The sequence below is a fragment of the Passer domesticus genome, chromosome 15, assembly GCF_036417665.1.
Source record: "Passer domesticus isolate bPasDom1 chromosome 15, bPasDom1.hap1, whole genome shotgun sequence".
Classification (NCBI taxonomy): Eukaryota; Metazoa; Chordata; class Aves; order Passeriformes; family Passeridae; genus Passer; species Passer domesticus.
Window position 1 is genome coordinate 9,668,044 of NC_087488.1, and position 13,624 is coordinate 9,681,667.

General features: G+C 37.8%; 1 protein-coding gene across 1 annotated transcript in view; it reads left to right on the top strand.

Annotated features, from left to right (window-relative positions):
• The window catches only part of VWA3A (von Willebrand factor A domain containing 3A), a 25,161-nt gene continuing 11,537 nt past the window's right edge, over window positions 1–13,624 (top strand). The window contains exons 1-19 of the mRNA XM_064390354.1: window positions 1–598; window positions 829–946; window positions 1,564–1,665; window positions 1,759–1,841; window positions 2,723–2,777; window positions 3,521–3,619; window positions 4,633–4,739; window positions 5,009–5,134; window positions 6,077–6,185; window positions 6,561–6,626; window positions 7,089–7,211; window positions 7,952–8,090; window positions 8,181–8,284; window positions 8,508–8,588; window positions 9,305–9,399; window positions 10,297–10,416; window positions 11,247–11,321; window positions 11,986–12,130; window positions 13,072–13,270. Of these exons, the coding sequence (XP_064246424.1) occupies window positions 495–598; window positions 829–946; window positions 1,564–1,665; window positions 1,759–1,841; window positions 2,723–2,777; window positions 3,521–3,619; window positions 4,633–4,739; window positions 5,009–5,134; window positions 6,077–6,185; window positions 6,561–6,626; window positions 7,089–7,211; window positions 7,952–8,090; window positions 8,181–8,284; window positions 8,508–8,588; window positions 9,305–9,399; window positions 10,297–10,416; window positions 11,247–11,321; window positions 11,986–12,130; window positions 13,072–13,270 (2,050 nt within the window). The 5' untranslated portion in view covers window positions 1–494. The remainder of the gene's footprint in view (window positions 599–828; window positions 947–1,563; window positions 1,666–1,758; window positions 1,842–2,722; window positions 2,778–3,520; window positions 3,620–4,632; window positions 4,740–5,008; window positions 5,135–6,076; window positions 6,186–6,560; window positions 6,627–7,088; window positions 7,212–7,951; window positions 8,091–8,180; window positions 8,285–8,507; window positions 8,589–9,304; window positions 9,400–10,296; window positions 10,417–11,246; window positions 11,322–11,985; window positions 12,131–13,071; window positions 13,271–13,624) is intronic.

A 13,624-nucleotide genomic window follows, 5' to 3' on the forward strand; every position in this document is an offset into this window, starting at 1 on the left:
CTCGGGCACGGGACAGCGCGGGGTCGGGGCCCAGGGTTCTTCCCTGGGGTCTCGGGGCCGGCGCTGACACCCGCTGTGAGCCGAAGGGCCCGGGTGGCCTGGCCGGGGGGAGGCGGTGGAGCCCAGCTAAGGAAAACCGGGATTTAATGGTTTTTGCATGACTCGTACCGCGCCTAAACCCGAGGGCAGCTCGGCCAGCCGCTGCCAGCCCGGCTGGCTCAGCTCCCGCGCCGCTCCCGGCTTTGCTGTGGTTAATCTCTTTTCCTGGTGGAGCTCTGTAGCCGGTCTCCCAGCAGCTGTGCACGCATATAATTAACTGCATAAAATCCATTAACAAGCAGCTCTGCAGAATAGTTCCTAAATGTGTTTTCTATAAGTGGATAATTGTAACTTCTCTTTATTTTTTAGTTTGCTGTTGTCCCACATACAATATAAATTATCATTTTAGTTGCTGACAATATTAATACCTAATAGTGTTTGTTCCTAAGGCTCTAATGCTTTTTATTTTTAACAAGGCTAAGTTTGTTCATACAATGGATACACACATCAGGAAAACGGCATGGTTGTTGGACAATGATCAATATTTGGAAAAAATTGGGTGAGGAAACCATTACAAAATCTAATTGAGACTTCATCTGTAGATAGAAAATAAATTATAATTCATGTGAAGTATATGCTGTATCCCTTTAAAACATCATATATTAACTTAATGCTTAAACAACTGTCAAAGCATAGAACAGTTCCTACAGAAAAAACTTGAAATGACTTTATGACAGTACAGGAATATTATGGGTAATGAATTGCTCTCATAAAATTATTATCTCGTAGGTTGACAGAATTCCATCTACAGGGTGATCATCCACCATGGCAGGATTTTGCTGTGCCTCATCTAGGACCAGATAATGGATTGCTGGGAACACATAGCAGCAAGACACAAGATGTGCTGGTAGGCGAGGTTTCCTACAAAATGGAGCAGCTGGTACAGTAATGCATACCCACTGTAAATGCACAGTGGGGAATAAATAAACTGATAGACAAGTAATATGCTTCCTTACATACATTTGCATATACACACAGACAGTTTGATGGTGTGATCACTCATGTCATGAAACTGCATGTAGTTTCTCTGCAGAAATGGATCTGAGAACAAATTGGGCAAAACAATAAATGAGATCAGCTGTTGATACTACATTTTTCCTCCAAAAGGCAGAAGCCAAGTTCAAACTCTGAGTTGTGTTTGGGAGATGCTTATTTTTATTCCTCTCTGGTAAATCACTGGGGTATTTATTTCTTTTATTGAGCTCTCCTATTTATTGTCTTCATTCCTGTCTGCTCTAAACTAAACTCTCTTTTCCCTTCCTTTAGCTCACAGTCTGGGGGTATTGTGAAACCTTATTTTCCTTTGTACCTCACATTCAAAAGAGTATTCCAGTACATAAAATTATGTTTTTGGACATGCATTGCCTAGCAGCAACTCTCCTTAGGACTTAGGTTTTTGTCACATTTAAACAGCACATTTACTTTCTCATACTGCGTGTAATTTTTTTCTAACTTGATCTGTAGAAAGGACAAATGAAGAAAACACAGTCTCAAAAGGTGCAAACAACAGAAGAATGGATAAGAAACTACAGTTTGGAATCCTTGCAATTAACATTAGAGTATCTGGTAAATGAAGGCAATATTATTTTGTAAGTACAACACTGCCTTTTCTCTAGTCAGTCTTAACTTGTGTGCATCTCTGGTGTTAACCATGCATAGTGCTCCAGGAATTCAGGAAATGGTGGTGGAGTGATGGAGTTTACAGAGGAGACTCTTACTGATTTTGAATCCAGACTTTCTGAGTAAGTATCCATCTTCTTTACTGTTTTGATGTGTAACTGATTTTGTATCTCCATTACTGTACACACTGCCTTAAATCTCAATTTGTTATCTCTGGGCACCTCAGAGCATCTCAACATTAAAATCCTTTCTGCTGAGATTGAGAGTAAGGGATACTTGTATGTCACTACAGCTGAGGTTTGGGGTGCTTGTCAACCAGGTGTTGATGTGAAGTAGTTTGCTCATTTTAGAAAGGCACCCAGTGCATGGTCAGGTTTCCACAGTGTGGTTGGGGGTTATACTTAGTGAAACTTGGATTAGCTTCAAGTCATGGATGCAGTCGTGACATGGAAATTGAAAGTATTCTAAGTGAATTTTAAATTTATAAAATCAAGAAACTTAAATAATTTATAGGTTCAATAAGCTGATTCTTATCAATCTTCACAATTGATAAGAATGCTGCCATTTCAGCATATCTCACTGTGTCAGGCTTTTATAAAACAGAAGCAGCTTTTCTATTTTGAAAAAGCAGAATGGATTTGCCCCTTTAAAATGTTGGCTTAAACTTTCTGTTTGCCAACTTGTAGACACTATGTGCATGGAATTAAAAATCAATTGGTTAAAGTAAAACAATTTTAGAGGACAGGAATAATTTTATTTTTTTTTTACCTCAGGTTATAACTATTTTAATATTAAACTGTTGGAAGTTGTTCTGCTTTAGGGGAAGGAGTATTTAAGTGGTGAGCCCTGCAGCCACCAGTTGTGTAAGGGCATATTTAGCATATTTTAAAACACCTGTTTCTCACAGATTTTGCGTCTGTGAGGGACACAGGTGGGTGATTGTTACATTGAAGCCCAGAGTGAGAGAACTCTGTAGCTAAATGTGTGCTCTGCCTTTTGTCAGAGTGATTGAGCTCTATCAGCACCGAATTCAGTGGCTCTTGCAGGACAGCAGAAAGGTAACTTGAACTTTGCAGTATATTTTTAGAATGAAACTCTATATGGCATTAAAGATTAAATTAACTTTTGAATACTAGTGAAAAGTGGCTTCCAGAAAGCCTTTCTATTTTCATTATTTACTACAAGTTCCACATCATATCCAGTGATGTTGACAGTGGATTAATTTTCCTGACCTTTCATTAATATGCAGTTTTCTGCTTTCTAGATACAGTCTTTTCCTTTCTCTCTGCAGTCTTAGTCACCAGGTCCTCTCAGCACAATTTAAATGGGAGCAGACAATGCTGAGTTTAACCTCTGCCTGGAGTGGAGCTTCTTGTAGCTCACTGTGCCCCCTCCTGCACCGCTGCTTCATCACACTGTGCCTGGCAGTGCTAATGCTCAGGTGTAACTCCCTCTTGAGGGGAATAGGGAAAGATGCAGCATTCCAAAATCTGGTTTCCACAGAGATGCTTGATTTTGCCTGGAGGGAAAAAAGTTATTTTTTATTTATCCTCTCAAGTAATGAATAACTTGTATTTGGAAGAAGGTAATATGATAGACTGGTAAGGATTAACTGGGAGCCAGTAAGACTCTCATTTTTCCTTCTTATTTTCCTCCTTGATTTTGTCACTGTGTCATCTTTATGCTAAAATTTAAAATTAATATAAATACCTAATACTTGATTTTGAAATGGTGTTGTACTGAATAAACAGTAAAATTATTAAACTGTAGATAAGCTGATATTTACAGTGGCTTTTCTAAGGTGTTCGGTGTTATAAAAGGAACTAAAGTCGGACTTTTGGTTGATGTGTCTCATTTGAGTTATGGACCTCGACTATTGGATTTTCAAAAGAACCTTTTGGTAAGTAATAGTAAAGCAAATTTTGCCTATTTTAACATACTAATCAAGCTTCTGTGGAACTAGAAGCCAGGACCCAAATAGAAAAAAATTGCTTAAAATCCTAATATACAATGGAATAAAATTTTTCTGTTGTAGAAAAGTATGCTTCAAATGTCTTTGAAAGTGTAGTATTTGTTAATGTCCAAAATAAATCCAAATCAAAACAAATCCAGTATACTTCAAAATATTATTAAGGGAAGTGTTATTGTTCAAGTTTCTCAATTCAATCAACATTCTCTGTGGAATAAACTTGCTTAACAAAAGCAGCTGTAATAGGAAGAGCTAAATTGTACATTGAGATATTTATAGTAAATATAGTTTCCTTTAAGTTAATGTTTGTCACAGTAAGGCCCACTTCACAATTTTTGTCACAACCTTGGTAATTTAATAATTTTCTGTCTTCTCTGAAAAACTTGTCCTTTATTGTGCTCTTTGTTTTTAGAAAACTTTTGCAGTAAGGAAGGAGGATATAATGTAGCTGGTTCACTGCCTATATTTGACACTTGGTACACTTCAGTTTCCCACAGGAATTATTTACCATCAGTTTATATTATTTGTGTGTTTCCAATAAAAGTCCTTTAAGAAAACTCAGTTTCCCCAGTCTGTTGTACTTAGCTTGATATCTGAACTATTGTTTAGCCCTATCCATGATTATGAGGCAACCATTTTTTAGAAATTGTGTGGTGGGTGAATATGTGCATTCCAGATCACTGCTGTTCTATGTGATCATCAGCTGAAGAGAAAAACTGCTACCAGTAAAACAAATATCCCTGCCTCCTGCCCCATTAACAAATGTGTTGGAATGCCATAAGTTTGCAGGTTTTGTCTCTATCCTTACTAAATATTTGAATCTCTATGAGTTTTTCTTGGAAGATATTTTTTAGTGGTAGCTGAAAATATTGCTGTAACTATAGTCTTTTACCCTGCCAGAAGCAGCATGGATAGTAATGCATTCATAATTTTTTATTTATTAGTGCTTAATAGATGAGCAGCTTTGTTATAAGAAGGAATTGTACTGCCTCTCATTCAGTACAGAAATTTCTCCACTGTGGGAGAGTCCAAAAACCATCAATGTTCATGTGTAAGTAAGTTCATTTCTCTGAAAAATCAAGGTGTTTCAGAAAAGGTCTCCCTTTAATTTGAGCAATTTCTTGCAGGTAATAGTGTTTCTCATCTTTTGCCTGCAGCGATTTTAAGAGGGGAGAAAAGCAATGAATTTGACATGTGGTCAGTGGTTTCAAGATAGTTTTCACATGTAAAATATCTTAGCTGCTCCTGTGGTTTGTTGTAATCTTTGTGATCTATCTTATTTAGCACCTAAATATTCTTTTTCTTGTTTCCCTCTCCTAGGCTACATGAAGCAAGACAGTGGGTACAAGAGCTGGAGCCTGGTCAAGGCTGCAATTTGCTGAAAGCCTTAAGGCATGTCCTTCCAATGAGAGAACTGAATTCCTTGGTTCTTATTGTAGGAAGCTGGTAAGTTCATTATCTGTCTTAACAACCAGATTTAACCTGGATACAGGATTGGTACAGGAAACTGAACTTGATACAAAAATAAATAAAAAATTCAAGATCCATCTATTACGTATTTTTAGTTTATACCTTTGAATTCCTTTATTTCTTCCTTTTTTTTTTTAACTAGGGAAAGTTTTTTTTACAAGGAAAAGACTACAATAAAGATTCTTGGAGTGTTACCTTACTCCTAGTTTACTAATTGTATTTTATTTTAAATGTGCAAAAAGGGGTGGTGTAAGCTTGGCAAGATTGATACTTAGAGTAATTGAACTTAAATTTCAGGTAATTTATTGAACACGCAGTGTTGATTACAAGGTTCCAAGGTTTGCTTAGATCTGCTCTGAACAGAAACCAGAAGTTCATACTAAGTGAAAAATTCCTTAATTCCTGTCTCTGGCAGAAGTGCAGCTGCAAGGAAAGGTTTTTACAAGCCATCAGGGCTCAGGAAATGACAGCTGTGTGGGACTCTAAGTGCTAAACATAAAGCAAAGTTTTACTTTCTTTGGTGCCTTTGGAAACAGGACATCCTTATACATACCAGAGCTGAAAGGTTTTCTATCACAGTGCCCAAAGGCACAACTCCTGATCTGTGGCTATCAGGACTAGCAGGGAGTACTTCAGAACATTTCATTCACAAGCAGTTATGAATGGGAATAGAATCCTAGTGAGTTTGTTATCATCCAGATTTTCAGGACAGAACCAAGCTCCAGTAGTAACATCTCAGGAATGGTTGAAAGAGGGAGAGAAGGTCCCTGCAAAAGCATGCTAATGCTGAATACCTAAATAATTCCCCTGATTTATTATTTCTTTCCCAAGTTTTTTTCCATATCTTCTTCAGTATACCTTTTTTCCCCATTTGATTACTGCCATTGTTAATATATTTTTCTTTACTTTTTTAATCAGCCCTGATCAGTCTTTTGAAATACTGTGTGATTATGCTCAGCAGTGTATGCTGGGGAGAAAAGTGCAGATTCACACTGTTACATATGATTGCAGCAACCCTGCTTCCCTTGTAAGTAATTGTGTTAATCTCCTGAAGTGCATTTTTTTCCTATTCAGTTGTAATGGCTTCTCTCCTAAACTTGTGGGGAAGCTAACCTAATCTTTAGGGTTCTTGAATTAATGTTCTGTTCTCTTAAGAGCATATTTGCACACATGAAAAAATTGTTTGGAGCATCATCTTGTAACTTGCTTTACTCAGTTTTTCAGCCATATTGAAATAACACTGGATGGAATGATGGAAACATAATTATTTTGGCTTTCTCACTACATGTATCTCAAATATTCTTTTTCTGTCTCTACTGAGAACTGAATACCCACAAGCCACATTATCAAAAGAGACTATCAAGTCAGAGTAACTTGTTTCTCTTCCTATTTTTATACCTAGGCAGTTCTGAAGAATCTTGCAGAAGCTGTAAGAGGCCGTTATCATTGCTACTCTTCCAAGGAAGAGGTAGGTGACAGGGAGAGAGGCGAAGCATTTTTCTCTCTTTCTGATCATTCTTCACTTTGAGAAGGTAAAATAATTATCACCTGAGTAGAAGCTGATAGTAAGAATTGGTGCTGAAAGTCTCTGTCACAGAAATGCTGAGGATGTGCTCAATAAACCTGTGGTTAGTTCTTTCTGCAGCTGAAAACATTTCCTAAAAGTGCAATAAATTGTGCAGTTATTGTTTACTGACTTATGGCTGATAAAAGCAGTGGCTTACTGTAGAGTGATTCAAAGTAGTAAAGTAATATCTTGTTTATAAATTATTACTAATTTATATGCAGAGCATTAGATACATTCACACTCGAGTCTGCCATGCCAGGCAGTCTTGTATTGATGTTTGCACAGTAAAGTAAGAAAGCTGCTTTCAGTTGGTGTTTGAACAATAGTTGAATTATTTTTCCCCACTTGTTTTTATAATTGCAGAATTTTGATAGCAGTGATTTTCATCTGCTACTTCAGGAATCCCAGAAGGCTAAGGACCTACTCAAGAGCATCAAAGAGAGTTTTTCCAGAGTTGGTGGGTTGCTTGGTAGTAAAAGAGCAGATGTATGTATATTTTTTATTTTCAGATGTATTTTGAATAATTAGGGTTAGAAGTTTTAACTTCCACAATATGAAAAAAATTGTATGATTGATCAGGTATTTTGATATGTGAACTTTGAGTATTCTCTATTGAAAATCCATTGTTAAGAGCAAATTAAGAACTAAATCAGTAAAGGAGACATTTTGCTAAATATTCTCCAAAATGCATTAATAGAACATTGTTCTGTCATCATAATGAGCATCTCAGGAGCACTAGCCTAACTCTATGCACAATCATATAAATGAAGTTCCAACTGTCCTTTAAATAGGTGAAAAGACACTGCTGTGTGATTTAGTTGGACATTTAAATCCATTGCAAATTTATAAGGGCTTGTCTTGGTTGCACTGTTAGACAAGTCTGGGAGGAATTTTTTTGTGGATAAAATTTTAAATTATATTTCCCCTCATCCTTCCTATGCTGTAATTTTTTTTTCCTCTCTTCCAACCTCATAGCTACTAAGGACTGTGTAGCCTACCTATGGAGCAGAAGTCACTCTGAAATGACTTAGAAGATTCTGTATCCCCAGTAAAAGCCCATTTTTAGGAGGACCACTGATAGCTACTTTCAAAGTGTTTTGCTTGTTGGAATTCCAGCACTTCAGTTTTAATTATGTTCTTCAGGATTCCATTCTGGATATTTTGATTTGAGGGTAAAAATAAATTGTGTTAAAACTTGAAAGAGCTTTTCTTGAAATCTGTTTTAGGTTTCCACAGCATTTGCAAATACAGCACCTTCTAGCTTCTTCCCAAAGCCTCCAAAGCACAAAGCACCACTGGTTATTCAAACACCAGGCATCCTGTGCAAAACCTCAGCAGACTGGTTAAAGACATATGGATTGAAAGGTAGTGCAGAAAGAAAAGCTTAGCAGTTATGAAACATCAATTAAAGACAGTGTATGTGTTTTATTTAATGTATTTTTTTTCTTCCTCTAGCTAAAAAGTTAGACCTTTATCAAGTTCTGGCTCCCAACGCTTTCTCTCCAGTGGAAGATTTTGTACCTATTCTTAAAAAAACAGTATCATCAACTCTGCATGAGGCAAGTGAGGAGGAACTTTTTTTCCCTGGGTTTGTGGGGTTTTTTTCCTTTCTAACTTAAATCAGTACCTTAGAAGTTAGCTGAAATTCCACAGACTGACATTTGAGTCATAGATTCAACTCAAATACTTAATGTCATTCTTAAGAATGACCCAGGAAGAAATTCCATGTTAGTCTGTCTTATGTTGGGTTCTGTAAACAGCTAACTCTACTTATCCTTCTAGAAAGTGATGATGCAGTTTGAGTGGTATGATGGAACTGTAAAACATATCCATGTTGACCTGCCACTATTGTACAACTATCAGGTGAGTTGTCTAACATGATGTGGCCTTGTCAGGGCTTGACTACCATCTAATTATTCCTCATTAATTAACACTAGTCGTGTTAGCTAAGCACTGCAGGGACTCGTGTGCAGACAGCTGTCCATGTAAGTCTGCAGCCACTGGGATTCTTACAGGCAGTAGTGGTTGTTTAGGATTTCCTCCTAGATCAGAATGCAGATCATCAGAGAGTGGGGCACGTTTGATGACAGAGAAGCTGTCTGGGAATGTTTGCAGCCAGGGTTTGCTGTCTAGTGGTCTGTCAGTCCTTTTTCTTTCCCACTTCACTGGCAGCCCTGACAAAGGGCTATGGGAATGTTTCCAGGCAGGACAAATAATCCATTAAAGTAGGAATGATGTGAAGTCTGTGGAACTCCACAGCCAGACCAAAAGGAGAGTGTGAAGTGGCTGAAATGAAGAGCAGCTCCTGTGTTTTCTTGCTCACTGGGAGGTGCTTGTGTTTTGTGCATGCTAAATTATAGTTATTTTTGTGAGTTCAGTGCTCTTTTCTGGCTTGATATGCCCTCATATAATGCTTACATACTTACATAGACTGTTCTAAGAATGAAATGTTGCTATCTGAATGAATGAAAATAATTTTTTTCATTACTATGTTGTTATGTTATTTCTGTATTAAGCATTTGGCAATCAAAGACTTGAACTTTCTATTTGTAACATAAATTTTCTTTATTTATGCATAGAAACTCCTTGCTAAAATGGTAGGAATTTATGAGAAACGAATTGACTGGCTATCTGTTGCTAGTAGAAGAGTATGGGGAAGTGTTTGTGAAAGAAGGTACTGTATTTGATTTTGGGGCTTTTTTGTGAGGTTTGGAGTCTTAATGTGTTTGAGGAAGGTGTTTATTTACATCTTGTTTGAGGTTTTACCCAACCTCAATTGCACATTTGCTCTTTTTCCTGTTTACAAGTCTTGAATATGGAGTTTCAGACAAAAGGAAGGTAGCTGAGGCCCCTGTTACTAGAGATTTTCTTGCTCATTGATTAAGCATTGAATTAGCCCATCTGGCCACTCTTTGGGCTGGGAACTCACATCCCACTGAGTGTCCATCACATCTGTGGGTCTTTTCAAAACTACTGCTCCCAAATTATCCTGTGTCCATGAACTGTGACCATCCTGCATTGTCTCTGCAAGCAAGACTTAAAACTGACCATGCTGAGCAGCTCATTGGCACTTTCCTCTGAACAGGTAATGTGCTCAATAGCATCAGTCAGTCCATACCTGAGAAACCTCTCTGGCACTGTTGAGCTGAGAGAAATCTTAACCATTTGTCTTTGCAGTAATATTCCATATGTTCCTGGAGTGTTGGCTGGGAAAGGAGAGTGAAGTATCCAATAACTCTCCACGTGGCAAACATCCACACATTCCAGGAGGGTTTTAGGTACTCAAGTACAGAGAAGGGGAAGAGCTGTTTTAATGGCTCCTGAACAAGTAGCCGGTACACTAATTATTCCATAGTTTAGGAAAGACAGAAGTTTCCATTACTGGTCCTGTTTTTGTTTTTTAAATGTCACCTAAGATTTTACAGATTTTTTAAAAATACAGATTCAATGCTTATACATTTTGATACATAGGTAGAAGATAATTTCCCTGACAAGTTAGTGTGCACTAAAGATAGGAATACATAATTAAGATTTTTTTCTTTTTTAAATGAAGAGCATTTTTTTTCTATAGGGTGGTTGTACTTGTTGATATATCAGTGACAAACTCTACCTACATCTCTCATATCCAACACTGTTTGCGACTTTTACTCGAGGAACAAATGTCAAATAAGGATTGCTTCAATATTATAGCGTAAGTAACTATTTAAGGCCTTTAAAAATTACTGCAGTGCATTGCAATGAAAGAAGTGTGCTGAGAAATTGTAGTTACTAGTAGGCATATTTTAGTATTCAATGTTTTTTAGTGAAGTATTTGCAAGACTAGCACTGATTGGTCCTTACTGGGTGAGTGCATGAATCAGATGTATGGAGACCAGATTAGTAATTAAAAATCACTTTTTTGGGTGAGGGTCACTGGAACTGATTGCATCATACCTGTAACAAATACTCATCCTGCTATATTGTTCATAATAGTATTAATTCACCTGTCAGAAACACACCAGAAGAGAACTTTGATGTCTCAGATGCCATAACTGAGAGCACCCTTTAAATTTACAGTAACTCCAGTACTGATTAATATATTAGAGTGGTAAAATTCTGTACTCAGCACTGGCAGGCAGAGACATGTGGCACAACTGCTGAGCAGCTGCTGGGCAGGTGCCTGGCAGGTAAAAGTAAGAGCCAGCAGCTCATGGAGTTCCTAACATGGTGTGAGAACAGAGCCCTTACCTCACAAGAGAGATACAGGCAGCAGCTGGGGGTTGGAGTTCTTTTTCACACTCCTTCCTCTGAGCTTTTCCCAGCTCATGTGGGATCCTATTCAGGAAAGAAAATCAAATGAACCTTGGGTGATGGATAAATGTGGATAATTAAATGGTTTGAAATAGAAAATAGTTGGCATCAGGCAGTTTTATGTCTGTAATACCCTAAATGAGATTCTTCTTCATCAGTGAATTTATTTTATCTTTTTGCTTGTTCTAAACCATAATCTGAAAATTAATTGTTGTTATCTTTCTGTGAAAGATTTGGGAGTGACATTGTGCCTTGGCAGCAGGAACTGTGTCCTTCCCAACCAGAAAACTTAGAAAAGGCTTGGAGGTAAGATCAAGTAATTATCCCATGTATGTGAATGTCACAGAGAAAAATTGCAAACAAGTAAAAAATTGTATAAGTTTATTATGTTACAAAAATGGGCTGGCATGTTCTACAGTGATTGTTCATAGTGATTTCTTGTGAAAAGAGCATTGCAGAAGTTAATAAGCTTGGGGTGATTTTATGTTTCATATGTATATATAATATATATGTACACAGATACAGAAGTGTCTGTATAAGGAATGAAGAGGTTACATGAAGCATTGAAAACTGCTTCAAGTTCAATTGGGATATGGGTTTTTTCCCACATGCTTTGAAAAAAATCCCAGGTTTCTGTTTGTGGAGTCACGTTTTCTGTGTTCTCATTATACCTCTGTTTCATTTCTGTTTCTGTAAGTTCTACTACATTAATATTTTTCCATGTAAAATTAGGAGAGAATTCTTTCCTCTTTATGCTTTGTATCTTACTTTAAAAACTAGTTTGCCATGCTGGCAATACAGAAACCAGAACAAATAATTTGTTATATAGTCTGGTTTTGCTCTCTGTCATTTTCAAAAATTTTAGACTCCAGTGCAGTGTTATTTAAGACACTTGGTTCTCTTCATTGCTCTGAGTAGAAACAAGAGCTTTTGTTTCTTTATTATTTGAACTGTAAACATCTTGGTTTAGGTGGGTGTTGAGCTTGGAGTGCAAGGGCAGTAGAAATTTCATGAGTGCACTCAGAAGAGCTGTGGAGGTTGACTTCAAAGACAGTGATAAACACAAATCACAGGGACTCTACCTGCTGACTACTGGAATACCTGATCAGGAAACAGTGAGTGTCATCATAGGCAACTTTTCTCTAAATTCCTATCAAAACTAATATCAACTTTATTTTTCTCTTTTTTCCCCCATCCCTTTTTTTCCTTATAGCCAGTCATCACCATTCATGGGCAGAATATTCCCCCTTTATATAGCTAAGGCAGCACAACTGTCAGGATCCCAAACTTCCATTTCTGCAATTGTTAGTCATGTGTTAGAGTTAGCAATTATTAATTATGTGTGAATTGTAGAAAATTCAAGACATGCTTTTAGGTTTTCTTTCCCACTCCAGCTCTGGGCATCATTTTGCTTCAGATTTCTGAGTTGGAGCAAGCTGATTTTTTGTAATTTACCATTTCTGTAGAACTCATGGAACAAATAATTTTCCAGCAGAACTCCACAGCAGCCTATGTAGAGACAGCTGCTGGTTTTGTCCCAGTAATCCCTCTTGGATCCATGTTTGTGGTGAATGTGCTCCATGGCCGTTGAGCCTCATGCACAGCCTTGAGTTTCTGTGTGTGTGCAGTGAGGTGTCTCCTGCTTTTGTTACCAAACCTCTGGAAATTCTGGCAATCTAAGAAATCATTAAAGCCCATATGGTTGACAAGAAAATGAGGGACAAATGGGCAGTTCCATCCCTACCTTGCTTCAGTGCACAGCTACATTGATGTCCAGGATCTCAGTCTTTGGTTCCCAAATGTACCCCAGCTCACCTCTTGCCTGCAGCAGAGCTGTTGTCCCTGTAACCAGCCATAGTGACAATTGTTGTGTGTCTGCATGGACTGAGGAGGCACTGCACTGCTCAGGTACCTTCCTGTTCTGAGCTGCTCCAGCTGGGAGCACTTGTACATCAGTGGATGTACATCCAGTGTACATCCAGGAACCAGTGGAGAAGATGGGAGCTTGTCTGAGGTAGAGGCTCACCCCAATGTTTCTTTCTCCTCTGTCTTACAGCACACAATCAGTGCTTACGTGGCTGAGGCGTGCAGAGGTTTGGATTTGCAGCTCCATGTCTGTCTGTTCAGTGTAACAGAGGGCACTGACTGCAGTGCGGTTATTCCAGCCCGCTATGCCAACCCCAGGGAAACTGCCAATGCCTTTAAAGACATTGCACAGGCAGCCAGTGGGAGGTTTCACTGGTTTGGAGAAGCAGGTATGAGCAAAGGAAAGTCAGCACATACTTCTTTTTCATTAATGATATAATATTAATTAATGCTTTTTTACTCCCAAATCAAGTAGTTTACTTTTTTAAGATATGCTGAGAGCACTGAGATATAAATACAGGTCAGAGTTTTGTAGAGACTTTCAACCACTTTGCAGAATATTATAATGCAGCCTTAATGAAGGAATTTGTTTGGTGGTTTGTTTTTTTTTCTATTTGAATTTACTATTTTCTGTTAGCCTTTTTAAAGATGCTTTAAAATATAGTTACTGCTGTGATAAGTCCAGATGATCAGGCTTGCAGGAAACAAAGGCTTTTTGATTCTCTGCATTGGTATTTAGCATA